At 51.8% G+C, this 26,273-nt stretch overlaps 11 protein-coding genes across 11 annotated transcripts; 5 read left to right on the top strand and 6 right to left on the bottom strand.

Moving 5' to 3' along the window:
- Nucleotides 1-7: 7 nt before the first annotated feature.
- Asppvi_010519 (uncharacterized protein) lies at nucleotides 8-1,488 on the bottom strand (the record flags this gene model as incomplete). The annotated part of the gene is made up of 4 exons (XM_043306363.1): nucleotides 8-936; nucleotides 998-1,148; nucleotides 1,213-1,275; nucleotides 1,333-1,488. The coding sequence occupies 4 exons, from the start codon at nucleotides 1,486-1,488 to the stop codon at nucleotides 8-10; spliced, it is 1,299 nt and encodes a 432-aa protein (XP_043162298.1).
- Nucleotides 1,489-2,529: 1,041 nt separating this feature from the next.
- Nucleotides 2,530-3,237, top strand: ura6 (uridylate kinase ura6; the record flags this gene model as incomplete). Its single annotated transcript, XM_043306364.1, has 1 exon — nucleotides 2,530-3,237. One exon carries the CDS (start codon nucleotides 2,530-2,532, stop codon nucleotides 3,235-3,237), a length of 708 nt encoding a protein of 235 aa, XP_043162299.1.
- Nucleotides 3,238-3,775: 538 nt separating this feature from the next.
- Asppvi_010521 (PCI domain protein) lies at nucleotides 3,776-5,279 on the bottom strand (the record flags this gene model as incomplete). Its single annotated transcript, XM_043306365.1, has 2 exons — nucleotides 3,776-4,935; nucleotides 5,033-5,279. The coding sequence occupies 2 exons, from the start codon at nucleotides 5,277-5,279 to the stop codon at nucleotides 3,776-3,778; spliced, it is 1,407 nt and encodes a 468-aa protein (XP_043162300.1).
- Nucleotides 5,280-6,091: 812 nt separating this feature from the next.
- Nucleotides 6,092-6,813, bottom strand: Asppvi_010522 (uncharacterized protein; the record flags this gene model as incomplete). The annotated part of the gene is made up of 3 exons (XM_043306366.1): nucleotides 6,092-6,496; nucleotides 6,561-6,637; nucleotides 6,702-6,813. 3 exons carry the CDS (start codon nucleotides 6,811-6,813, stop codon nucleotides 6,092-6,094), a joined length of 594 nt encoding a protein of 197 aa, XP_043162301.1.
- Nucleotides 6,814-8,385: 1,572 nt separating this feature from the next.
- Nucleotides 8,386-9,117, top strand: Asppvi_010523 (PaaI family thioesterase; the record flags this gene model as incomplete). The annotated part of the gene is made up of 1 exon (XM_043306367.1): nucleotides 8,386-9,117. The coding sequence occupies one exon, from the start codon at nucleotides 8,386-8,388 to the stop codon at nucleotides 9,115-9,117; it is 732 nt and encodes a 243-aa protein (XP_043162302.1).
- Nucleotides 9,118-9,250: 133 nt separating this feature from the next.
- Asppvi_010524 (thioesterase family protein) lies at nucleotides 9,251-10,382 on the bottom strand (the record flags this gene model as incomplete). The annotated part of the gene is made up of 2 exons (XM_043306368.1): nucleotides 9,251-10,209; nucleotides 10,274-10,382. The coding sequence occupies 2 exons, from the start codon at nucleotides 10,380-10,382 to the stop codon at nucleotides 9,251-9,253; spliced, it is 1,068 nt and encodes a 355-aa protein (XP_043162303.1).
- A 535-nt stretch (nucleotides 10,383-10,917) lies between these two features.
- On the bottom strand, nucleotides 10,918-13,893 carry Asppvi_010525 (putative alpha,alpha-trehalose phosphate synthase subunit TPS3; the record flags this gene model as incomplete). The annotated part of the gene is made up of 4 exons (XM_043306369.1): nucleotides 10,918-10,967; nucleotides 11,041-12,367; nucleotides 12,429-13,812; nucleotides 13,871-13,893. 4 exons carry the CDS (start codon nucleotides 13,891-13,893, stop codon nucleotides 10,918-10,920), a joined length of 2,784 nt encoding a protein of 927 aa, XP_043162304.1.
- An 806-nt stretch (nucleotides 13,894-14,699) lies between these two features.
- Asppvi_010526 (Stk19 family serine/threonine-protein kinase) lies at nucleotides 14,700-16,192 on the top strand (the record flags this gene model as incomplete). The annotated part of the gene is made up of 3 exons (XM_043306370.1): nucleotides 14,700-15,267; nucleotides 15,332-15,915; nucleotides 16,037-16,192. The coding sequence occupies 3 exons, from the start codon at nucleotides 14,700-14,702 to the stop codon at nucleotides 16,190-16,192; spliced, it is 1,308 nt and encodes a 435-aa protein (XP_043162305.1).
- Nucleotides 16,193-16,451: 259 nt separating this feature from the next.
- Nucleotides 16,452-17,640, top strand: Asppvi_010527 (SRPBCC family protein; the record flags this gene model as incomplete). Its single annotated transcript, XM_043306371.1, has 2 exons — nucleotides 16,452-16,950; nucleotides 17,174-17,640. The coding sequence occupies 2 exons, from the start codon at nucleotides 16,452-16,454 to the stop codon at nucleotides 17,638-17,640; spliced, it is 966 nt and encodes a 321-aa protein (XP_043162306.1).
- A 740-nt stretch (nucleotides 17,641-18,380) lies between these two features.
- Asppvi_010528 (C2H2 zinc finger protein) lies at nucleotides 18,381-20,387 on the bottom strand (the record flags this gene model as incomplete). Its single annotated transcript, XM_043306372.1, has 1 exon — nucleotides 18,381-20,387. One exon carries the CDS (start codon nucleotides 20,385-20,387, stop codon nucleotides 18,381-18,383), a length of 2,007 nt encoding a protein of 668 aa, XP_043162307.1.
- Nucleotides 20,388-24,160: 3,773 nt separating this feature from the next.
- Nucleotides 24,161-25,773, top strand: Asppvi_010529 (uncharacterized protein; the record flags this gene model as incomplete). The annotated part of the gene is made up of 3 exons (XM_043306373.1): nucleotides 24,161-24,658; nucleotides 24,721-25,188; nucleotides 25,249-25,773. 3 exons carry the CDS (start codon nucleotides 24,161-24,163, stop codon nucleotides 25,771-25,773), a joined length of 1,491 nt encoding a protein of 496 aa, XP_043162308.1.
- Nucleotides 25,774-26,273: the final 500 nt, after the last annotated feature.

Genomic DNA, 26,273 nt, shown 5'->3' on the forward strand with positions numbered 1-26,273 from the left:
AAACAAACTAGAACATAAGTCTTAAAACCTTGGCTTTGACAGGCCCCGCCAACTCCCTCGCCAGTCGTTCATCTTCGCGAATCTGAAAAGCTGTTGGATCCATAATCTGTTCCTCAATCTCCCGAGCGACTTTCTCAAGCTGGTCCTGTTTGAAGCTGCCCATGTGAAGTCGAATATCGACCCAGTCGAGTCGTGGTCCATAGCGCGCAAAGGCAAGCAGCGGCAAGGACCACCGCTCTCCAACCTGAAGACTGATGGGCCAGTCTCGAATTTTCATATCGATATGAAGGACACGCAGCGACTTGCAGTAGACAGTCAGGTCATCGCAGGCATTGTACCACGCCATGTCGCTCATGCACTTGTACCATCGGAAATTCAGCAGCGCAGGCTCGCTGTACATGGTATGATTGAGCTCGATGTGCTGGATCGCCATTTGAGCTTCTTTGTTGGTGACCTTCAAAAAGCGCATTACGGTGCGAGTCGTGTTGAAAATGAACTGCGTCCTGGAGTAGAACAAGCACAGTGTATCACGATAGATGCTGCGACATGTGATCAGAAGCGCGATGGGGAGGGGAGGACAAGTAAAACGTCCTTCACTTGGGGGTGCGACATGTGTTTTTGGATCGCGAGGTCGCAGCTGGCGATGGTAGAGGCGGTAATGAACTCGCTTGATGTTGTTTTCTGGGTTCTTGTCCCGCGAACGCAGGACTTCGACTCGGTGAACGTCAAATACGAGTTCATAGATCCTCCAACGTAGCTCACCAGGAAGACGCTGAAATGCCGAAGGTTTAGCGGGTAGAGTGTTTCTCACCATGGCAGGTGCATCCCTACCTGGGCCTTGGTAGAAGCTCTTCTTTGTGGGACCGAATTGCAGAGACCGAGGGGAAAGGACACGGTCTTCCTCTGGCTTAAGCTTTGACGAAGAACCAGGGTATGCTAGGTAGTTGTTAGAGACGGTCTGTTCACTTCCAAAGGCTTGGTAAAAGTGGATTCTCACCTTTGACGAAGTATTTTCCATCACGGTTTGGACTGCCGGTCTGGTAAGCATTCGAAAAGGCATTACTCGCCTTGCTGGTGAGGCCATCGGGTACAGAGACTTTCACATTCCCCGTGGACGCAATCCGTGGGTTCTGCAAATTCCCAGATTTCTATTGGGTATCCTTTTGTCAGCTGGGTTACGCTCAATCAAGTCAGAAGAGCAAGAGGACTGACATTAAGATCGTGCTTTCGTCCTCCGGAGGGAACGTTTCTGTATCCGCCTCTGCCACGGGATGCCTAGATTACCGTCAGTGCGTCTTAGCTTGCTTAGACTGAGGTGGAAGTCCAACTGACACTAGGTTCGGAGCTCTCTGCTGGAAAGCGGGAGTTGCTGTCTTCAGGAACGTGTGAATCCAAGTTGGGTTTGTTGGATCTACCGTCTCTTCCTCGGCCGAATCTGAATCCCCGGCCTCCTTGCTGACCTCTATTTTGCTGTTTTGGTTTTGCCATGGCAAGATAATGAATCGCTGATACACAGAGGGTGAAGCGTGGTATGTTGAGAGAGTGTGTATGTATGTAGAGGTAGAGAGAGAGAGAGAGAGAGAGAGAAGGAGGAAGGAGGAGTTGAGGTGCCTTGAGGAAACCAAGCTTTAACAGAGAGCATACCCACGATCAAGTTCAATTGAATCTAAAATACTATAGCACACATCTCACAAAATGATGAGATCTAAATCATTCACTGCTCCTGACTCCCTTATTTTCCTCTTCCTAGTCGGCCAGTGCAGAATAGACTGAATAGTCTGTCAATAGTTGCTGAACATTGCACAACTCCATGACTATTTGATTGTCTGTTTATCAACCAATTGATGCGTTTATCTCAAAGTAGTATCGCTATTATTGTCAGCTCAAAGCAAGCTGATTGTGTTGTCGTCGATCAGTATTCAGTCAGAGGGACCGCTGCTCTGAAGAAGTATACAAATATCACGCTAAGCCACTTCTGGACTGTGGCATGCCTGATTTTTCTGTCCGCCATCTACGTGCTGTTATTATTAGAACTCATTTTTCCGTCCCATCACAGAAAAGGCTCTCACTGCTCTTCTTCATCGGCCTCCCCAGCTCAGGTTGTTACTTAGAACCAAGTCCAGTTTCAATTCTATTCCCAAAGGAATGTCTTTTTCTTCTGGAGCCCTGCGATCCTCCCGCCTCTCTACTCGAGCTCAATTGCCGCCGATATTGCATCCCGTGAGATCATCACCGGGACCCCACCACAACCACAACCACCGACAGCTGCAGCATCACCGCCGCCCCTATTCCTCCTCCTCCTCCTCTTCTAAACCTGACTCTTCTTCCCCATCTTCCTCTCCGTCCTCCTCCTCCTCCTCTTCAGGGTCTCAATACAGCCGCTCTCAATTCAAAATCCTCCCCTTCGTGACTATCTTCGCCATTGGCACCGGTTCCTACATCCTATTGGTGAAATCGCGCACAGGCGTCCGCAAGCCGCAATCCAATCAATAAAAACACCCACCACCTCAATAACAAGCAAAATAAAACATGGCCAACACACAGAATCCCCCAGCCGTCCCTCCTACACAACCCGCCCCTCCTCAGGCCTCGACGAACACCACCCCTCGCTTCTCTCCACAGGATGTCACCGTCGTTTTCCTGCTAGGTGGACCGGGCAGCGGCAAGGGCACGCAGTCCGCCAACCTGGTCCGCGACTACGGTTTCATCCATCTGTCCGCAGGTGATCTGCTGCGCGCGGAACAGGTCCGCGAGGGAAGCCAGTACGGCGACCTCATCCGCACCTACATCAGAGAGGGCAAGATCGTGCCCATGGAGATCACTGTGGCGCTCCTGTCGAACGCCATGGCGGATGCGTTGGCGGCGGGTGCGGGCTCTACCGCTGATGGCGGGAAGAAGAAGGCCCGGTTCCTGATCGATGGGTTCCCGCGCAAGCTCGACCAAGCCGTGTTCTTCGAGGATACCGTCTGCCCGTCGGAAATGACTCTGTTCCTGGACTGCCCTGAGGAGGTGATGGAGAAGCGGCTGCTCAAGCGTGGGGAGACTTCGGGGCGTGACGACGACAATGCCGAGTCGATCCGCAAGCGGTTCCGCGTGTTTGTTGAGACCAGTATGCCGGTCGTACGGGCTTTCGAGGAGCAGCAGAAGGTCTTGTCTGTCTCCGCTACGGGGACGGTCGATGAAGTGTATGTCAGAATCAGGGAGGGACTCGAGAAGAAGGGTGTCCAGCCCATCTGATGGAACTATGTTGACTTCGGCATTTGACCGCCAATTGTTTCCGATCTTCCTGCATCTTCCCCGTCGGATTGAATATATGTCCGTTTGTTTATTTGAAAGAGAATTCGCGTTTGTGTTTATATAGACATATCCCATTTAGTCCACCTTGTCAGAAACAAAGCGTCCAGTGTCTTAACCTGTCATACTAGAGCCAAAGGATATACAATTTCTGTCTCCAACATATTACCAGAAAGGATGAACAAGACATGATTCGTGATTGATTGATCTGGCCCATTCCTAACTACTAACATGCGTCCAGGCCTTCCCGTCTCTAAACAACAGAAGTAGCTACCATATGAACATTGTGAAAATGGAAATAAGAGAAACGGACGGGAAATTCGAACAAAAAGAAGGGGTCTCCTGGTTCACATGAACAAGACAAGTAAATAAAGCAAAGGACACCCCAATCATTACTTTTCATCTTTTTTTCATCTTGTGGCGACAAAGTCTATTGCTTTCTCCTGCCTCGCTGCAATCCTCGTTCCCCTCAGCAAGTAATCTATTCAGCACCTCCAACCAACTCAACCTCCCGAGCCTGCTGTGGTTGTGAGGGTTGCGACTGCTGTTGTTGCTGGGGGTTACGTCTCCGGTCACCGCCCTTGGCTCCTTTCTCGCCCGACTTGCCCTGACCGGCTTCCTCAGCCGCGGCCTGCATGCTCTCCCGGATATAGCGCTCCCGCTCGGTGCGGAGAACACCCAGCACACTCTCCAGACTGCGGCGCCAGACCATCAGACGGCCCTGCACCTCCGCCCACTGCTTCTCACCGAATACACGGTATGTGGCTCGGTGCACCAGGAACTCGGAACGCAGCTGAGACAGCTTGCCCTCAACCAGACCAGCCCGAATAGTGTCGATAACCCACTTCTCCACATCTTCAACGGGCACGCGCAGCGCCGAGGCGATGGTAGCATAGGGGAGGGAGCGAGAGGGAGTCGAAGCCGCAAGCGAAGCCAGGGTCAACAGGCGCATCTTGGTCTGCAGAGCCTCGGCGCCATCGGCCAGAACACCGCCAGAGATGGAGTCGAGAGGGGTGGCCGCGACGAAATCCTCGTAGGCGTCCAGAGTGTCGGCGGTGAAGATCTCCAGCAATTCGAAAAGGGTGCTGTCGCTGGAGCGAAGAGCCTGGATGGCATCGGCGGCGGTCAACGAAGTGAAATCGAAAACGCCGGGGCTCTTAAGGGCGGAGGTCAAGGCACGGACGGCCAGGTCGCGCGCTTCCTTGCTGGAGGCCTCGTTGGCGGGGATCGTCTGCAGGGCCTGCACCACATGAGTCTGTGCCAATTCAAGATCGCCCGAAGCCTGAGCGGCATCAGCAACGGCAAGGTGCAGCTTCTGAGCATCCTCATCATCCAACTCCCAGGCCGACAACCAGGTGGGCAGCTGAGCGGCCAGCTGGGGCTTCAGAGCCTCGAAGGCGTACGAAGAGCCGGACTGGCGAATGACGGCGACGATGGCCAGGAGAACGTGGAAGCGGCTGGAGTCCGTGGGCGTGAGAGTGTTGAAGATGGTGGTCAGAATGGAGATTGCGAGCGTGGGGCCAAACTGAGGCGAGGTAGTGATAGGTTTGGCAAGATAGGTGCAAATGCGGGAGAGGAACATATCCGGGTTGGAGGCCTGGTGCACCAAGTGCACGAGGAGGTTGTAGGCGGAAATGATTTCTAGTTGCAAGATTGCAAAGGTCAGCCTTTCTCAGCTCCTTCATCTTGTCTCGATCCCCCGGGATTCATCTATAGCAACCCGCCCACACAAACTCACCCTTCTCTGGAGCCGCGTTCAACACGGCCGCGGCACCCACCAACTTCTTCAGCACTTCATCGCGCTGTTTGCGATCGGGCTCCTCCTCCGACTGTTCTTGCTGGCGAAGAGGCTCAATGAGGGGAGCGATTTCGGATTGGAGGCTGGCGCCCTCGTTCTTGCGGAGGGCGTCAATGTACTGGGCGAACTCATCGGCGAGTTCGGTGAAGGTACCCTCGATCAGGAGGGTGCTGGTAGGAGCGGGCATAATGGGCGTAGATAGGGGAGGGAGGGAAGGGGAGAGAGAGAAGAGAGAAAAGGTCTAGAAAAGAAAAAGAAGAGAGGGGCGGAGAGAGTCCCAAGAGGCTATCGATATTCGATAAGTTCGATGATGCCGGGAAGGGCGAAATTTCAGTGTGGGCGAAACTCTTGGCGAATTGGCCCTTTTTGGTTGGAGAAAACACCTGACAAAGAGACGTCTAGAGGTGGACCGAACTGATTCAGCCCAACCACAGACGTATTTCTTTAAATAAATTCATCCTTATCATCGATTTACATATTGTTTCCGTGACGATTCAGCAATTTTTTCGAGAAGCAAAATTTTGCAGACTCAGGCCCATCACCACTTGCACAGTTCGCCGCAGAGAGAGCAGTCCAGAGTACTTATCACTCTACAAGCCGGATTGTGGTCCAAGGGCATCATCGCTATGGTTAAAAGTTCAGGAGCTACCAGCGCATCAAGTAATTGATCGGGTCGTACCCGGAATTAGTCAATTCCTAAGCGCCAACAGGTATTTGCAGGCTCCGATTAAGGACAGTCATGAAAAGCGTATAGTGCATACAGGATCATAATATCACAAATGGCTCAATTACGAGACATGAACGCGGGGGAATATTGCGATTGCAGTGCAGAGTCAAGTGTTCGAACAAAAAGGTGCCCAAAAGAGGGAACAGGCATTAGACAGAGAAGTCGACGGTCGATTATTCAATCTCCGTGGTTGTCTTGTGCGCCCCATGGTCGCATACTCAAACGGATGTGATAAGTATGGTCATGGTCGCAAAGTTGGCACACCACCCCATTTACAGCAGGAGACGAGCCGCAAAGAAGAGCACGGTCGCCATCACACCAGTGGCGTGCTCTCCGACCAGCCGAACGGCAGCATTGCTGGCATGAGCGGTAGCACTGCTACTAGTAGTAGTGGTGGCCGTGGCAGTCGACTCAGCCTGGTTTCCGGTCGCGCTCTGCGTGGCGGTGGAAATAGCGGAAGAGGTAGTGGTCGATGAGGAGGTAGAAGAGGCCGTCGCGTTCAGTGTGCCGCACTCTTTCTGGGCAGTCGTACACTTTTCATCCTGATCCTGAGTCGAGGAGGCAGCGATGCACTGCTTGTAGGTTTCCTGGCAGACAAAGAAGGGGATGGTCTGCATGTACGGGGACACATCGGCCTCGGTACCGTTGCTGCAAACGCAAGAGAATTGAAGAGTGGCCTGTCCATTATCGCATTAGTTTGGTGAGGATTGAGAACGGTGGCTTTTCAAGTTCGAAACATACGGCATCACATGAATTGCTGTCGGCGATTCCACCACAGATACTCGGGCAAGAGTTCCGCTCAGCGAGACACCAAGCAGCTATGAATCGTCTCCATGTTAGTCAATTGACCACTTAGGGTGACGAGCGACCTCAGTAACGAACCTTTGTCAGTAGAGCTAACCTGGGCGAGGTTGAAGCCCGCGGGGAAAGTGTAATTGTTGTTAGCAGCAGCGGCAGCTACCAACGTGGACAAGACAATGGCGATGGAGCGCATGGTGGAGAAAGTGAAGATCGTTGATTATGTGAGAAGATCGACAGTCAATTGATAAGGTTATTGAGGATGCAAATAATCCTAATCGGATGAGACTATTATTGCTAATGACGACGACGACGACGATGGAGAGAGAAGAGGGAGGGAAGAGAAGGGAGAAAGGTGGAAGAAGAGGAGGAGGAGGAGGAGGAGGAAGAGGGAAATAAACAAGAGGGAAAGTTCAGTTCTCTCTCCAACAAACAAGTCTTAGATTATTTTGTATTAGAAGGAAAGGACCTATCGAGGATCAGGAATGCCAGTTTAGCGTCAATTCTTGTCAAAAACGGTAATTATTCGAATTCAACCAAGGATCTTAGTTTAAGACTTGGGCCTTGGACTTGGACTTGGGTAGTACTGTGTAGAGGTTAGTTGCAGACTAAGGGAGATACCTTGGTACAGTCCTAGCCAGTCCATGGTCTTGTCTACTACCTATTATTAACACTCTTCTTTCCTCTTGACTGGTCCCCTGACTGTCGGACTTGAAATAGTAGGATTCATTATCAATCAATCCTTCATTTAGGTGAAGAATTGGTCCACGAGTGATGATACTGATGGATAATAACATTGCGAGGAGCTTCCAGTCAGGCACTACCAAACTAGCAACTAGCAAGGACATAGTAAGTATCCACTACGTAACCTAGTCTACTACCTAAATCACTGAACCCATTTTATTTGTTGATAGCCAATCGATTATTCATCGGACTCTACGGAGGGTACGGAGATACCTGCCGAGTACAGAGTACAGTCGAAATCAAGGAACCACTGGCACTTTAGACGTAGCCAGGAGGTACCTAGTGTAACTCAACATTCATCATCAGCCGTTATTATTATCATTGTTGTTGTTATTGTTTTCATTATTCAGGACCGGTGGCACAAGGAATAGAAGTATCATTAGAGGAATAATACTACTGGATCGGAGTCGTATCATACCATCCAAAGACAGAAGAATGCCGTTGTTGCCCATGTGCTCAGACGACGTTGGGTACCTGAATGTATCCCTGGGGCAGGACACCGCAGGTAGTCACTATCCAGTAATTAGCCTGTAGCAGATAGATAGTATCAGAATCATTGACTATCCTGTCCATAGAGTAAATAATAATACTACGGAGCACACGGTATAATAGATCTCATTATTCTCCTTGTCCTCGTCACTAGACTTGTGTCAATCTCGGAGATAACATTCCCAAACAGAGAACGTACCCGCTACATAGTAAGGTACCTACGAGTGGTACGTAGGACATTTAGCACATTCAGTCGACTACCTTACCTATGAAGKTCGATATCGAGTCAATTACGATATTCTGCTCAGGTCTCATACCTTGACAGATGATCATCTATCCAGCCACTGACCACTCAACAGAAACTGTACAATTGACGATGATAAATCGGCGTTATGGTTCTTCATCCGAACTCTAGCCGAGGTTCGTTGCTGCTGTTGGACACATTGAACAGGCACTTTTCTGTGTACATTTTCTGTCTTCTATTCCATCGTACCCTCAATTATCTCTCTCCTCGATACAGTCAATCTCTGTCAAAATGGCCGAAAAAGACCACCCTCCCTCCGCTCCTCCGCCCACTTCCTACATGAGCGAACCCACGGCCGATCCTGCACTGCTTGATCCCTTTCGCGCCATTGGGTGGTCCAACTCCCTCCTCAACTCCCCAGACTACTATCCCATCCGCACCTGGTCCCGACTCCCCAAGGCACACACAGGCGAAGATGGCTTCTTCGCCGGCACACTGGCCACATCCTCCACAATCCCGCACTGTCTGACTCTCCGCCGGCGCAACCTCCTCCCTCCCCCGCAAGAGGTTCCCGTCTGGCCCAGTCCCACCGCAACCCCGTCGTCGGCGCCTTCCCCAATTCCTCCGGATATCATCATGATGGTGGATCTGGCAACGCCGGGTGTGAGTGGCCATCCGTCCACCGCTCATGGCGGCGTCGTGGCCACGCTGCTTGACGAGGCCATGTCCTTGGCCGTCGCCATGCATGCTCCCGCCTCTGGGGACCATCCTCGGGGTGCCATCTACACAGCGCAGCTGGACGTCCGCTACAAGAAACCCCTCCGTGTGCCTGGCCTGGTCGTCGTCCGCGCGAAAGTCGTGGCTCGAGTCGGAAGGAAGTACTGGGTGCGTGCGCAGGCGGTGCAGGAAGAAAGCGACGAGAACAACAGCCGCGGTCGCGGGGATCATTTGGAATGGGCTAAAAAGAAGACAGTGGTGACCGATGCGATGGCGTTTTGGATACAAGCTGCTCCTTCGTTGTGACCATCATCTCCGCTCCATATTCTATTTCTAATGTATATACTCCGTATAGAGACATATATGCACATACAAAAGACATTCATGCGTAGATTTAGTGGTCTACGGACAGAGGGGGAACGATGCAGGGAAACCTCGCCTACATCTTCGACTTCCGCTGCCCGATATTTCGGCTGGCGTCCACCACCAATCCCACTTGGGTGCTCAGCGCGACCACGTCCCCCTCCTCATCCAGAACCACCACGTCCAGATCGGTCCGGCCGTTCCGCACCGACCTGGTCTGCACTCGGCTATATAGCCACTCCACCCCGCTCGCCGGTAACCGCTTCTTGAAGTCGATGTTCAGCGTCACGGTCGGGTACCAGTACTTGGCCAGCTTCCCCTTCGCCGATTCCGTCCCTGCAGCATTATCTGCATCGTCTCCCTCCTTCGTCGCCTTGCCCATGGTGTCGAACCCATCCAGCGCCATCGGGAATATGTCCGCCAGAAATGCCACGGCTTCATTGGTCCACCGCGCCTCCGTGTTCCCACCTGGCCGGAACCGCGCCCACTGGTCGACAACCGGCGGCTTGCCAAGCGCCGGATCAGGTCCGTACAGTTCAACCTGCTGCGACGCCCGGCGGAACTTGGGAAAAGGTGCGAGCAGCCGAACCCATTGCCCATCACGACCGGTCTTCCGCAGTGCTGCAAGGTTCACGCGACCCTTGGGCCCCGACCCGGGAATCGCCTCAGGTAGCAAGGTCCAGTTCGAGGGCGCCGAGACGCCCACTTCAGCCGTCGCGGGGCTCACCGTGATGTAGCCCGCGACCTTGACTTCCAGATTCTCATCGTCGTCAGACGAGGCTGACGGCCCAGTCTGTGCCTTCTTCTTCCCCTTCTCGCTAGGTTGCAACAGCGCGACATGTATCGTACTGGTTCGAGCCCCGAGTTTCGTATCCTGCACCTCCAACACAGCCGGCCCGACGGCCGTGCGACGTAGAAACACAAGCTGCATAGAGATCGGAGTGGCAGCGGCATCGTACCGCCTGGGATGTGTGTGAGCGAAATGTGTGATTGCCAATCGGTAGAGGACAGCTGTTGTATATCCGCCGTTGGGAACTATACGGTGTCAATCAACTCGCAATGATCTCAAATAGCTGTTAAGCAAATGTAGGAGACGCACCAGTACCAATGCACCATTCATCCCGCAAGACGGCCGAGTACCGGTGGGTATTTACAGGAGTCACTTTGATCGCCTCCTCAAAGGCCTGATTTGCTGCGGGGGCTGTCATCGCGATGGGTTGTCGTACGGCTGGAAGACTCGACACTTGACAGATCAGGTCAGATTAGGCCAGCCAAGCTGTTCAGAGAAATCGAAAGTCCTGTGAAATGGAAGAAAGGTTGGAGACATGCCGGAGAACGTAGCTAATGTCGCAGTCGATTGTCAACATTAATACGTCGGCCATGCGCTTCGGATCATGGTCTGACCAGACCTCGGTTCTTCGTATGTTTGGAGCTATAACAGCCGAAAGCTGACTAACCCGCTACAGTTGGTGGCCAGTTGACCAGTTGACCAGTTGACCAGTCGCCCGGAAAGACTACGAACTAAGAGACTTCGACTTCCATGAACATGTTCCTTTTCTTTTTTTTTCTGCAAATGGAAATTCTCCTCAAGTTCCGTGTCCAGACACTCCTTTCATTACGCCCGTTGACCTTCTTTTATCTTCAACGCTGCGGTGTAATTAATTTATCCCAATACATCCAAATGTTGAGCCATTTACATCGTACCCTCGTAGATCGATCGAATCAAAAGAAGAATCTCTGCACTTAGTGCGCTGGTGACGCATTTGCCAGTCTCTCAAGGCAAGAAAGGACACCTGTGAACAGTCGGAGTCAGCGAGACATTCTACATCGCTTATGATCCTAGTTTGGCACGACAAAACTACTTACCAGTCACTCCCTGCGTCAAAGTGGCCTTGGCTTCCGTGCTGCGAGACCCCAGAGTGACTGTCATCGCATAGCCAACTGCTTTTGCACTTTCCAGCTTGTTAGCCCACCGGAACACTGGCTCGTCGTCGCGACCGTCTCCGATGGCCAACAAAAAGTCCGGCCGGGCAATCTGCTCGTCCTTTTGGCTCGCATTGACGCAGTCCCGCCATACCAACTCCGCCGCCGAGGCCTTGTTCGTATTTGCCGGTCCTACCACGAGTGCACGGTCAATGAGAACAGCATGTACCCCCTGGCTGGCACATGCATCGTTGATATGACCTGCACACTCAGATGCCAGCCGAGAGGCAGCTTCGTGGTCTTCTGCCGAGCCATAGTGGAACACGAGGGAGCAGTGGCGTTTCTCGATCCAACTGCCCTCCGCTCGTTCCTGGTAGTAGCTGAGAATCTGACTGACGCCTTCCTTCCAGGCATCCGTACGCTCCTTGTTGGTCAACTTGAGCCATTCTTCGGTATTTGGCTCTCGCACGAAGCAGCCGTTCTCTGCGATGAGCCCGAGGCCAGGAACTCGTCGGAACAGACGTTCCATCTCTTCGGGCATTCGTGAGCTCATGACATAAACCACATTCTTACTGTCCTCCGTCAAATCCGTCAACGTGGTAATGGCTCGCTGTGGAGTCGTGACAATGATGCTCTTTGGAGAACCCCACGAAGCCAGAGTACCCTCGTAGTCCACAATGATCAATCGGCGCGCAGCTTTGCGGTACATCTCCTCCACTTTGTTCACTGGCAGGCGCGGAACAGCCATGATCTCACGCGAAGACTGTTCATTCCAGACACGTTGCAACTTCTCATTGAAGGACTTCACCCAGTTTCCTGTCGAGTTCTGGAGGACGGCTCGGCGGAGCTGCTCCCACACCCGTTGACGCTCCGCCTCGCTCCTGGTCAGTGCAGTATGGATGGCCTCCGCACATTGCCGGTAGTCCCAGGGATTGACAAGCAGCGCGTGGTTGCCGAAAACCGACGCACTTCCAGTGAACTCGCTCAGAATGAGAGACCCGTACTTCTTGTTTCCGTATTTTCCATCTTGGCAATACACGAATTCGTGACTGGTCAGATTCATTCCTTCACGCAAACTGGTGATCATCAAGGCATCCGCCACTGAGATCAAAGCCAGGTATTGTGGGAAAGCAAGGTCTTGTTTGAGGAACACCAGTGGCTGATGAGCAAGCGTTGAGTGCATCGAGTTGATCCGCATGGCGATGTCTGAGATCATGGCTTCGAGCTCTGGCTGTTCCGTGGTGCTCGTCGCGACTTGAATCAGAACAACCTGTCCAGAAGGGTCAGCGCAATCACATAAAGGCGCATATGGTTGCCAACAATGTACTTGCCTTGTCCCTCCATTCAGGGTACGTGTTTAGGAAGAGCTCGTAGCTCAGAAGTTTTTGCCTGATTCCGCGAACTGAGTCAATTTTGTCACGGGAAACAATAAGACGTTTTCCTTCATATCTCTCAGAGATTGTCTTCACCCATTGTTCCACATCGGCCGCCTGTCGTCGCTTGTCCCAGGAGGTTGGATCAATACCGATGGGAAAAGTACCCACGTTAACAAAGCGATCCTCCAGCTCTAGTCCCTCGTTGGTTGCCTCGACGCAAAGGATGCGACTACAGGTCTGAAGGAAATGTCGGCAGTACTCATCAGTCTGAAACCCAATAAGGTTAGCGCCCAACATGCCCTCGAGAAGCTCTTTTCGAGGCGCCAAGCATCTGAAGACTTCCGAGGAAGGGAAAGCTATATGCAGGAAGAAACCGATTTGTGCATCCGGGAGCAATTTCCGAAGCATCGCGGGAACAAGGAGCAGGTGGTAGTCTTGGACCCAGATCGAATCGCCGCGTTTCCAATTCTTCGCAATGCGCTCCGCGAACGCCTGGTTGGTCTTGACATAATAAATCCATGAATGGTCTTCATATGCTTTGCTTTTCGGGTTGTCGGGGATCTGGTAGTGAAACACAGGCCAGAGGATTGTCTTGCAGAAATGAGTGTAGTGACCGTCAAAGTCGCCGTCGCTGACATAGACTGTCAACGATCCGTACTCATCCTCCAACTTCTCGGCGATGGCAGCTTTGGTGTGAGGTGACAATGCATCCGTGGGCATACCCAGCGTACCAACCCACACTTTGTCTTCTAATTGGCCTGCATCCGTTGCTGATCGCACCGCATTACGCAACCCGCCGTTACCCTGCTCTGCTGTTTCGACCGTCCACTCCGCCTTCGAGAACGAAGTTTTGCGGCCGCGATCCTCGGCTTTGTCCGGGGGATGCGACCGGAAGGGTTCGACTTTCAATGGTGTCTTTTCGCGAATAGGCTCCAGAACTGAGACAGTGGGCTCCTGATGTTTAAGGATCGAAGGGGAGGGTGAAATAGGCGGCCGAGCCCTGGGCTGGTTCAGAGCAGTGGTGGCACCCCAGGCGGGAGAATGTGCTTCACTTTCGGTGAGAAGATTTGAATCATCCGGCACAGCAGGAAATGGATAGCTTGAGGGTTCCTGCTCAGCCTTTGTAATGTCCGACGTGAAGATTCGCTCATGATCAGTGGTAGCCCCAGGCGTCAGACCCGCCTTTCTACCACCATGCTGTCGTTCAAACAAACTGATGGCAGCATTTGGTGTTGGGGTCACAGCCTGGGATGGAGGGTTCGATACGGGAGGGCTCGTTCGAGCGCCGGCGGGATCTTCAGACTCGCTGTCATGAAAATTCACAGTGTACGGCAGGAATCTGGCAGATCAGATACGTCAGCGCAATAGAAGACAATAGGAGAGAATAGTCGACATACAATGAAGCGATGAAAATCGTCATCCTGGCTGATTGATACGGACTCTAAACCAAATGGCGGGGGGAGGATGTCGAGGGAATGGCGAAGGAGGGGCTGCAGGAGATGGAAAGGAATAATGCCCGAACTGCAGTTGATGAAGAAAAGGGTCATAGAAGATATAGAAGAAGTGACACGGTGACAAGGCAAAGGCAACCTGGATGCTGGGCTGATACAGCTGGTTCTACCACGGATCGTTGTACTTGTCACAACTTGGACAAAAAGGGCCTTCTCTCATGGCTACGTCATGTGAGAAAAAGGTGAGGCCCAAGGCGGAAGAAGCCAGCAGGAGTGGGCGCGGCCCACTAAAAACCTGATAAGGAATGGCAAAAACAAGAGAATCCAGGGTGAGAAGAAGGATGTGTCTTTTTTTTCCTTATTTGTTTCCAGGGTGGCTTCCGGCCTGTCTAGAAAATTTTGGACCATTGACGGCGATCTACAGAGTACCTCTATTAAACTAAGGTACGAGCTTTTGTCCTCCAGATTGATCAATCACTTCGTTATTGGCTGAGATGATCAATCCATGTTGGGTTGGTTCGCACTGTCAGGCAAACCACAGTATGCGCTCTGATTGGTCCAGTGCTGTAGATTCACGGGCGGGGCGGTTCGAATAGGTAAGGTAGTGAGGGGCCGTGGTCACGTGTTGATAAACTTGCCTCTTATCATCACATGGAAGAAGAAACCTCAGGCAGACTATCTTATCACTTGAGGGCATCCGAAAACTTGAACGGCTTCTCTTCTTCAAGGTTTTCGAAAACCGCAGTCTTTCCTTCTATTCTCTTCTAGCTGGGCCATGCCATTACGGATAACGTCTGCTCCGGTATCTGGTATCCAAAAGAAAAAGAGACCCGCCGCTTTCAAACCTCGCGCCTCCCCTTTTGCCGGACATGCTCGCCAGAAAGCCGCCGTTCAATCTTCCCGCCCTTCCAAGTCTGACCAGCTAGGTGAGGTGTGCACGGGTGATTTCGATCAGGGCCCACTTCCTGACTTGGGGACTTCTCATTATGTGGCACAGATTGCTCCCGTCGAGGATGTGATTCAGGCCATCCACTACATTCGCGACAAGATGTTCGAGGATATCCCTGCTCGAGCTGGCATGAATAGTACTCGCATTGCTGAAGTACTTAATCTACGCCGGTCGCTACCTCCTCTCGCCTCGGTGGCTCATGTTCACACGCTGATCGACGCGCCTACGAAAGTGGAGAAAGAGATTGTAGATCTGGTCAATGCCGGTCGTGTTCGGCGCTTGATTGTGCCAGGACGAGGGAATGATGCGGCAGGGCTTGGCGATTGTCTAGTTCTAACAGAGGATTGGGAAAGGCTTGTGTTGGAAAGCAGTGTCTTGGAGGCCTCAGTTAAGGGTAAGTGAATGGCGTCCTGCTTCCGTACCACCTATCTGCGTTGCTCTTGCTGATCAGCTCGCAGATAAATTCCTTCAAGTTCTCGGCCAGATCGGAAACACATCGGCTATACCAGCCTCGGTTCTTTCCCAGTCGGAGCGTATGGACCTGGTTCGCGCTGGATTTTTGGTGTCATCGTCCTCTCTCGTCAAAGGTTCCATGTGTGTCGCATCGCTTCCCGGTCTTCCTTCCTCTACTCCGGCTCCTGCTTCTCCTAGTCGGAGTGGTAGCGCCGGTCAGCCCTGCGACACTCCGGATAACCAACATCAGTCTCTATTTGAGACAGCGACCCTCTTTCTCTCACTGCCCAACACTGGGCCATATCTTCGCCTTCTCGGAGCTGGTCGGAAACATCTCCTCGCTCTTCTCAACAAATCCAGTTCTGGCGAGGCCCCCGTCTATCTACTGCGCGATCGCTGGGACGGCGCGGTTGAGACAGATAAGAGCTTCAGCGTTGCGAAGCGCGTCCGAGGTGAATTCGCTGGCATACTTCCAGGAAAGACGAGGAAGTGGAGAGAGCTCTACGGCATGAATTTCGGCTGGGCTCTCGAGGAAGCTCTGGGGGCTGGGTTGATTGAGATCTTCGATACTGGCAGCGTTGGGCCTGCAGTACGCGTTGTATGAATTTGCTTTGTAGCGAAGGTCCTGCAAGGCGAGTGAAACTGGGTGCGACGTGGAATTCCGCCCGCTTCCACCTTATGGAAGCACACATATGTCTACGTTCCTATAGCGACATCACTACGGAAGACGACCCATAACGCGATCGCGCAGGACGAGGTCCGGGAGGTTCGATCCGAGGGAGAATGTTTCGCTGACGGACAGCCGTGCCGTCCGGGAGGCTTTGGGTGAGCGTATCGATACGCTGGCTATTCCTCTGACCAAGTGAAGACATATCACATAAAGAGCTGCGGTCTGTGGAGTGCTTCATGTCCTGTCGAGGCCCGAGTACTGAAAAGCGTCTCGTGCCCTTCGATATACCCTTAGTTAGGTTTGAGATAGAAGTTGCTATAGAATACAATATATGTTTGCTCACGCCGCAGCTTCTCAAGTCATAGTCCAAATTTACCCGCATTCTCAAGATCCACATCCAGCTCACCTAGCTTACCTCCCGCCTTCACAATTCTAAATCAGGGCCCATCTCTCAAATGGAGTCTTCTAATCTCGAGTCCACAGTGTCTACACCACTCATCCGCCTCTCCCCACACCCCTTTTCCTCCCTTCCCGCCCACCCCTCCCTCAGTGCACCCCCAACGTCATCTCGTCCATCACTCCGCAGATTCCTCGAAACAGCCCTATCAGAAGCCCAGACTCTACTCACGGATACCATCCCGAATACCTTCAAGGTAGACCCCAAAAAACGCTCCTCTCCACCCGCCACAGCCAATGTCCAGCTCCTCAAGCGCACCGTCCGCAACGGCAGGGGGAGTGTCCAAGGAGATGAATTCTGGGCATGCCGGAAGAGTGTCCACCAGGACGCCGCTGTGGACGGCTCGGCTTCGTGGGAGGAGTTCCGCAGGGGATTGAGGGAGAATCATTCCGAGAATGAGATGGCGTATACGCCCAGTCTGACTTCTGTGGAGAGGTTGTTGGAGTGGCCGACCGAGGGGGAAGTCGAGGGGGGTTGGAGACAAGTCGGAATGCATGGTGAGTTGAGGTCTTGATCTTGGGCTGAACTGCTTTGCGTAATCGTATATGACGCGTACATCGATTGTGTGCTCCTTGTATTTGCATCTATACAGTCGATATTTGCATCAACCCTGTCTGCAGCTGGGCATATCTTTTGCTTCGTTAATTTATTTTACATACACTCAAAATACCCACGTCTACGCACCACGCGTCTAGATGACAACCACTAACAAGCAGCCAGTGAACATCATCACACATACTTTCCACCCAACAGCCTTGATAGCCCCCCGGACCTTCATCAGCCTAGTCATCTCTGCCGACTTACCAAACTTCAACCGTCAGGGATTCATGACGGTTCAGATCCCTCTCACGGCGAAACCTACAGAAGTAATTCCTCACGAGATATGGGAGAAGATTGCATCTGCCGCGCCCAAAAACGCGGTTTTTGCATCCTACGCCAGCGTGGAACAGGTTGTGTCAGTGCCAACGCCGGCGATGACCTCGACCTCAGATGCGAGGGGCAGGACTGGTGATGCCAATCAGCTGGAGTGGACGATGGCGACCACTTCGGATGCAGGCGGGGCGATTCCGCGGTGGATACAGCGAAGCTGGACGATGGGCGGAGTCCCCAAGGCAGTCGTGGCCGACGTGGGTTATTTTATCAGTTGGACGGGCCGCCAGAGAAACAATATATCAGATTCAGCTTGAAGAACCGCGCATGGAATGATAAATAGTAGTGAAATGCCGTTAACCATGTCTAGGATCAATGTTTGATAATGCACTCCTGCTGTGCTACTCCTTTGGACTGGGGTACAAGGGACTATCCGGTGCTGTGTTTCTCCAAGTACAAGAAGAAAACGCATACAAATACAGAGTTCAACCAAACCGTCTTCCAGACAGGAAGAAGTACCTATGTGACCCAACGAATGGATTTGTGACGCATTTTGCCAGCATGAGCTCCAGATCACGGAGACCAGAAGGATGAATTTTGAACTCCTTAACCCCCTGCGCCATAGAACCCGGAAAGACAACGCGGAAGAAAAAATGTTATGAAACAGGATAGCGCAAAGTACAGTCAAAGCGGAGACAATCCATCATACCCAGCGTTATGCAACTTTCGACATGGCGAACACCATGATTTCAACTGGTGGAAATAAATATTAGAGAGGCTAAGAGATCAAGGACGAGACGTAGGTGAGATAGTGGTAATCAGAAGCACGAATGAGAGGGAAGAAAAGAAGCAGTTCGGCGGATCAGATTTACCCGCCTTGCTTGGCAGCAAAACTTCGTGTAGATATGGGATGATCTGTCGTCAAAGGCATCTAAACTCCGAGCAACAGGACAGTTGAGAGGTAGTAATCGAATCTTGGGGGTAAGAGGGAGAGAGGTATTAGACATAACAAGGGACATCATATGAAAGTTTAAGGACCAATAAGAGTGCATGTCGGTCATCGCGGTCCGGTGCTACCGGAACTGCTCTCGGGCTGAGCCGATGCGGCGCTTGTATTTGAAGGCGCTAGGTTGCTGACATTTGACGAAGCAAGTTGGGATCGTAAAGCGGCCACTTCGCTTTTCAACCCCGCCAATTCTTCGTGGACTGATCGGATGTAGGCCCAGAGCTTGTCCTCCCGATCTCTGCTTTGTTCCACAAAGCTGGGATCATGTGGCCCGGGGAGATGAGTGCCATTGCCTGCTGTGGCATCCAGGCCAGCTTTCGAAGACAGGGATCCACTGTGATTGGTAGAATTCCCGAGGGAAGATCCGTGTTTTGTAGCGGCCGATGGAGGCGGCTGCACAGATCCTGGATTGTGAAGAGAGAACCGCGTATCCGAGGGACCCATCCCGGGTGGAGGAGGTAGCTGAGGCGCGCCGGGTTGAGGGGGAGGAAGTCCTAAGCCAGGAGCGGCATGATTCGTAACGGGTCCCTGGGAGGGTCCGGATCGGCTGAAGGGTTGCTGCTGGAATGACTGCGCGATACTGGGAGAGTGTGAACGGTGCAATTGGATACTACTGCCCTCCGGACCATGTCCGATTTGGTGCGAGGTAAGAGCGTTTGGTGAAAGGGGCCTTGGGCTTTCTGTCACGTTCGTAGACTGAAAGACCGACGCACCCGAAGGCTGCCCTGGCGGTGGGAAAGTCATATTCCCGGATTGAGAAACGGGAGATGTCGACGCACTAGACCCACCGTGACTTGTGGGAGGAGGGAATAATCCTCCCGGGGAGGGTCTGCCGGCAGCTATTGGAGGGTATGTATTTGGCTGACGCGGCTGGTAGCTGCTGCCAGAGTGAGAGCGTGGAATAGAATCTGAGGGTGCGTCGTGCTTTTTAATGCTGGGCATGTTGAGCCGGCGTTCATCCTCTTCATCCATTCGCTCCGGCTCGGCATAGACGAGACCATCCATGGTATCTTCGGCACCAGGAGGAACTGCGCCCTCCCCATAATCATCCTCTGGCGCATAACTTCCCATACTCGCTCTGCGACCGGCACAGCCGCCCTGGCCTTTATTGTGTCGAGCAAGAGCATCACCGCGCGCGAATCGACGTCCACACTTCGGACAGATATGTGGACGCTCTCCGGTATGAAGCTTCGTATGTCTCTTGAGATCATGGAGCCTCCGAAAGCGCGACTGGCAGGTCTGGCATACGTACGGCTTCTCCTGGCTGTGGGTGAGAAGATGGCTCTTGAGGTTATGGTGTCTGGTGAATTCGGTGGCACAGTAAGGACAACGGTGCTTTTTGGCCGACGGTGATCGCTGGCCGCTTTTTTGGAACCCAGAATTAGGTAGGCTGAGACCCCGCCGGGCATCGCCGAGAGGCCCCGTAGGCATTGGGTAAGAGAAAGACTTGTTGCTACTCTCCTGCAGATCTGACTCGTCTCGATGGCGCGGGCGATCACCGTCCTGAGAGGTAGAATCGTCTATGGGGCCCGGACTAGCTACAGTCGGGGCGGCCATTAAGGTCGAGCCGCTGTCGGCAGTACCAAAAGTCTCGGGGACGCTGCCGGAGGTATGGGCTGAATCAACTTGCATATGGTCCGCGGACATGGTCATGGAGTCGTGGATGGAACCGACATTTTGCTTTTCGCTAGCACCCAGAGCCTCTCTTGCTACCAGCGAACTGTTCTGCTCGGACGCCTTTTCCGATTCCTGTGGTCGGTCCATCGGACCCTCTGTCGGTGCAGTGGTGGACATCTGGGGTAATGATTCCCTCGACCTCGAGACGTGCAGTCCGGCACTAGCGATGGACGTCAAGCTCGAATCTTGCTTCGATGGCTTCAGAAACGCGACGGATTCGGGCGGGCTCGAGATGAGCGAGCTAGGCGTTCCAGATAAGGGATTGGAGATGGCAACCGGCTCGTTAGTCGATTGCGTCAATGCAGCCATGGATAAAAGATGCTTGTTGCCAGCCGGAAACGGTTGACGAATGAATGGGAAAGCTACTTGTACGAAAGTCATGTCAGTGAGGAATATCTCTTGAGTTCAACGGCTACAGGAAAAACGAAGGGATCTTCAAGTCGGCAGGCAAAGGGAGTCCAATGAACAAAAACAAGAGTCAAGTAGCAGAGAACGACGAGTAATATCATTATACTGAGAAGCACCGTCGCGTGGGGCGCTCACCTGGAACCGAGTGTGGCGCAAGCTGACGGGAGTGGGAAGTTCAGCTTTCGCAAACGCCTTGTCAGACGATATGGGACCCCACGATGAGAAGTATTGACCCGGTGGCAGTGTAAAAATAGTGACTGAGCCTTGCAAGCCGGATGAGCGCCCCTGATGAATGCTGAAAATCTGTATCAGGATTCGGCTAACCCATCGGGTGGGAAGAGATTTGAGGAGTGTGGCGGGCGTGCAGGCGGAATGGAGAATGCTTCTCTGGGCTGTAAATAGAGCTCGAAGCAACGACTGATTTGAAATACAATGGAAACGAATGTCGTGCAGGTTGATCGACCCTTCAGATGTACAAAACAGCAATATCGCAGAAATTGACCACCAGAAATAGACAAGTGCAGGTAAGGGAGAAGACGAAAATCAGGGGACAATGCTGCGCATACGACAAAAGTAGCGTACAAATGGAAGGGAGGAGAAGGATCTAATCAGAGGCTTTAGGTTGACAGAAGGGATAGATTGAACAGCGATAATTTAGGATGGTTGCGAAATTCCAATATATTCCGTTTTGGGGTTGTTGTTGCCGTATGGTAGTAGAAGGTTGAGGGGGAAGAAAGATGGAGTGACTGATGGACAGAATGATTCGAGGATTGAATGATCAATTGATGGATTTATTATTGATGGATTGATGGATTGATGGATTGGTAGGTAAAGGTTAGTGTTGCTGGGTGATGTTTTGGCTACTGTTACAGTAGAAAGCGGAGATTCTCTCTCTGCGTCTGTCTCTCTGAAGGCGAACACGAGGATCCAAAAGGGACCAAAAAGTGGCTGGAGAGGGGGAAAAGCTACGTATTTTGGTTACCGTATGGATGCTGGGGCTCTGAAAGGAAGTTGCCGGGTCGAGATTCAGAGTCTCGACGTACCGGGTCTCTAGTATATCCGGTTGACATCCTGGATGTAATGATGTAAGGTACTGTCAGGTAGGTAAGGTAGTTTATGCCTAAGGCCAATTTCTGTCGCCGTGTATTACGTGACAGTCTTCCTTTCAGTGGTTATGCCAGAATATTCTGCCTAGTTTCGAATTATGGAGAATTACTGGTAAGGGAATAACTTCTCTTTATGAAGGTGAGACTATTTGCGATGATTCTCATGATCATTGTCGGTTGGGAGGAATGAAAAAAGCGACGTCTGCCCAGATATTGCGTAGGAATTTTGAAGGCGCAGCACAGCCATGTTCTAGAGCCGCGTATCCATCTACATAGGACGGAGTAGGTACCCACTGGTAAGGTTGTTCCGTAGAAACTCGACGGGAACATCGACAATGACATCAATGTCAATCATCCTCCGCACGTATGTGTACCTCTCTACTCTGTCTGTTTTTATCTCTCTTGTCTACAATGCATTTTGCGCATGCATCCCCACCTGCTCTGTCAGTAGCATTGGGACAGAATAAGCCCGATTCCCAAAGATGAGGCTGAATCCATCCCAAGGGCAGTGTGGCTGGCGAACCAATGTGATCATAGGTACTGCGTACTGGAAAGACGAGTCAAACCTGATTTGATTTCAGAAGACAGTGGGGCATCCCTTAAGGTGGCTGTACACTCCGTCCTGAACTCCGGGGCAACAGCATCTTCATAAGGTGTCTACCGAGTAGAGACGTAGATACCTTAAGTTCATACTCCCGTTCCCCCCTTTCATCCATACTTATGTCGAGGCGATAGTACAAATACCAGGCTCACGCCTCAAGGGGTTCCTCCTCGTTACCTGAGGCCAGTGATCACCTATCTACTCCATACTGTAGACAGCGCCCGAGTCTCCGATCCACATTCCGAATATATCTTGAACTTAAATGTCATCATCCTAATATCCGCTTCTCAGCATCAGAATTATATAATATTAAGTTACATACTCTATAGGTAGTGATATCGAGGTTATCCATAACAACCATCTTATATTCTTCAACAGCCACCAGCGAGCTCATGGAAACTACGGCTTGGACCATCTTCATTCAAGTTGGTAGCTTCCAAGGTTGATATTTCACGATAAAATATATTTCTGCTGGTAAATGCCTCGCATTGTTACTTTGTATCCCCATAGCTCTCAATCAAGTTGACTGAGAGTTGTCCTTTCAAGATTCGATGAGCGATCACGAGCAGAAAAGTATATACTCAGTTCAGATCAGAGAAGTATCAAAGAGTAAGAGGACGCTACTACTGTTATGAGTGGCCATGTAGCAAGAGATGCCAAATGAGTTATTTGTGGTTAAGTATCCGACCAAGAATCCTGCGTGTCAGCTTTCAGAGTACAGAAGTACTCATGATTATATAGATTTTCTCGAATGATATGTGAATTCCGTTTAGAACAACACCTCTTTGATTGCTGAATCAATAAGTTGAGGGACGATGCGATCGATGTTGGCTAGATCATGGGCGCTTAGTGCACATATGAAATCTAGTACTTAATGATATAGGACTCCAGATTCGATCGAAAGCGGCATCATACAATGGCCTTGATGGAGAGATTAATATGCTGGATTCTCTGATCGAGCGGCTAGACAGTTGAACGAGAAAACAAGTGGCAGTATGTGGATTTTGACAGCGGTTCTGCAACCATCATGGTTGGCTGGGCAAGAGACGATCAATTTTGGCGCCGGGGATGTGTCGACGAGAGACCACACTGGATGCAATGATGATTCGTCTCATTCGCTCTCCTTGTGACACGGCCTGCATCGTCAATGGTAGATAAAAGGCCGGATTACCACACACTGTGATCCTCTCCACTGTGATAAGCCAGGGCTGTTGCGCTAGTGAGTGTGCTCTGCATCCAGTCACCTCCTCATCCTGCACTTTTGTTCCTTCAACATATTAACCTACAACCATCTAGGCGCGTCCCTGAATTAACTCAGCATCAAGTTTCCTCCAATCACTCCGGTCGGCCTTGACTGTGCTGCATGTTGCTAAGCGCTCACACCTGCGCCTTCACACGGCCCGGATCGAATCAAGCTAAAGATGGGTTCCCCCGCCCGACTTCGAGCGAGCATGATGGCCAGCCCAGAGCTCATAATTGATATTCGGGGCGGTCACGCCGATTTGGTTTCAATCAATCGATTTTCTTCCTTCTCTTGCTGCTGCTGCCGCTGCATCGGTTGAGTATAGAAGTTCAAGCTGTTCTGGCACCTCTGAAGTGAACGGAGCACACGAAGTCAACTACTCTTACGGTAAGTCGTCTTCGCTATTCAAGCTGAAGAATGCTCCAGAGGCCTAATTCTCTTCATAGACGGATCTTGTAATTATCGTCTGTCTGATTGACTTAACTATCAAGTGAGTGTTGACGTCGCTTTCTGCCCGTGATATTCGCTTCTACTCATCTGTGATGCTGCTCGATGAGTGTAATACTGATTTCTAGTTTTGCAGCAAATGGAAGCCTTCCTCCACTAGTCAGCACCAGGTCTGAGCCTACACATTACTGCAGCTCACCCTTTGGCTGCGTATTCGTACTTTAGCAAATACAGTCCCCGAAAACGCCAGGGCAAACACCTGTCTTATCCAAGGTTGAGAGCTGGTTCTCTTGGCCTCTGCTGGACTCGTCAATCACCCATCTTACTCCTGTATTGACCCGCCTCATCAATGTCGGTCTCCAGTGAGAGCCAGGCCAATTCTCCTCAGACCTACGAAGCTGTTTCTCCCGTTGATATCGTACGTGGTCACAATCACTTCCCAATGACAGCCTCTTCGCAACCAAGTGGAGGTCGGACGGAGCGAAGCTCCTCTGAATCCTCTGTTTCCTCGTCACTCAAGAGCCCTCGAACCGCTCGATTCGCGGAGGCAACATCGGTGCACTCCCCTACCGAAGCCAGGGGTGCTTCTACGTCTCCGTTCGCGGACCCGCCGAGTCATTCACAAAGTCAGCCCGATGTGTCTGACGTAGGTTTTGGTTATGTCGCAGCTAGCGATCCTGCTCAGCATGCGTTGCATCAGCTTCCCCCAGCATCACCTCTCAAGAGTGCCCTCAAGGTCCCAGGCACTCCAGGGCGGACTTTGAATCCCTTGAGTCCTACTTTTCGGGAAGAATTCTTTGTGGAGAAGCAAGAAAAGGTTACTGAGAAGGAGAATGCGAGAGACCTGGTAAGCGGACCCCAAGGATCAGCAGACTTCCCCAATCATTAATGCTCACACATTGTTTGCAGAGAATCAAACTACGCGTGCGTCTCGCCAAGATATTCCTTCGTTTTGTCAACTTCGGCTGCAGTCTGATCGTACTCTCTATCCTGGCAACGACTGTGACGATATTCCACGCGACTAAATCTCTGCCTCCTCGTAACAATTTACCCCCCTGGGCCAAAGGGACGAACCCATGGCCGCAGTACCTCCTACTTACATTGTCTTGCATCTCCCTGTTCTCGTGCCTGATCGTCTTCTGGGGATATTGGAAGGGTGGCCACAGACGCGCTGAGAAGGTCGCCGTCTATTACACAGTCTTCTCAGTCTGCTTCTTCACATTCAGTCTAATCATGTGGATTGTCGCAGCTGCTATCTATCAGAATTCCAAGGCCAACGGCAATGGTCAAGACCTTTGGGGCTGGTCGTGCAAGCAAAACCTACGAGAGGAATTGTTCCATAATGTTGTCGATTACGCTCTGCTGTGCCGTCTGCAGGTAAGTTGAATTCCTTCTCCCAACTAGACTTCGACTAGGCTGACTGGAACAACTACCAAGGACTGGAGCTTGGTTTGCGCCATCATCGAGATCGTGGTTGAAGTTCTGGCCATTCTCATCTATGCGGTTGTCTTCTATCGGTTCTACAGCAAGCGACGGCTCCTCAAGTCAATGGACCGCCGTGACAAGGCCAGGTCGGATCTGTACCTGGCCCAGCTCCGTCTGCAGTCTGCTCCCAATACCCCCGGCTTCGCCAACATGCCCAAGTCACCCTTCGTGTCCGTCCAACAGGCCCAGGATTCCTACTCGGCCGCCGAGAACGGGGAGATGTACTCGACGCAGTTCGCAACTCCCCGGTCGCCGACGAAGCCCCAGCCCACGTTCCAGCTGCAGCCGCCTCCCATCCGTGTGCAGCAGGCGACTCCGAAGATGGAACAAGGAGAATTCCCCCCGCCGGCTCCAGCCCAGAATACCAATGCGTATATGACTGCCGCCCCTGGCGAGCGGACCTACGAGGCCGTCCCTATCCCGGAAGCATACACAAGCCCCATGAGTCCCAACTTCCCTCAGAATATTCGCCAGTGACCACCAATAATGGCCGTGCAAAAAGAAAAACAAAAGAAAAACCGAGAAAAATATGTGGTCCTGAGAATGGTTAGCTACGCCGTGCCCAGCAGAACCGGGTCGCTCGACGCTGTGTTACTTAGCACTTCTCATTGACGAAGCCTACTGCTTCACCTGGAATCGTATTTCCAACTCTCCGTTGTTTTCCCAGTCAGTCGACTCTGCGAACCGGTCGAAAATTTGAATACTCATTCCTTCGATGGTACGGATGACTGAATTTCTATGATTAATGCTCCTGTTTTTAGTCTCATCTCATCTATCCATTTTTACATTCTATATACCACTATGCATTGCTTATCATTCCTTTAACATCCCCTTTTTGTCCTGATCGTTTCAATCATGTTGAGATGGAGTGCAATGGCCATATATCCAAGCCCCATATATGTAGCTGCGTGTGCTCCAACACGGGTCCCTCTAGGTACTCCTTCCCAAGGCTATGTCCTATGTCGTGCGAAGCACGA

The sequence above is a fragment of the Aspergillus pseudoviridinutans genome, assembly GCF_018340605.1.
Source record: "Aspergillus pseudoviridinutans IFM 55266 DNA, scaffold_8, whole genome shotgun sequence".
NCBI classification, from domain to species: Eukaryota; Fungi; Ascomycota; class Eurotiomycetes; order Eurotiales; family Aspergillaceae; genus Aspergillus; species Aspergillus pseudoviridinutans.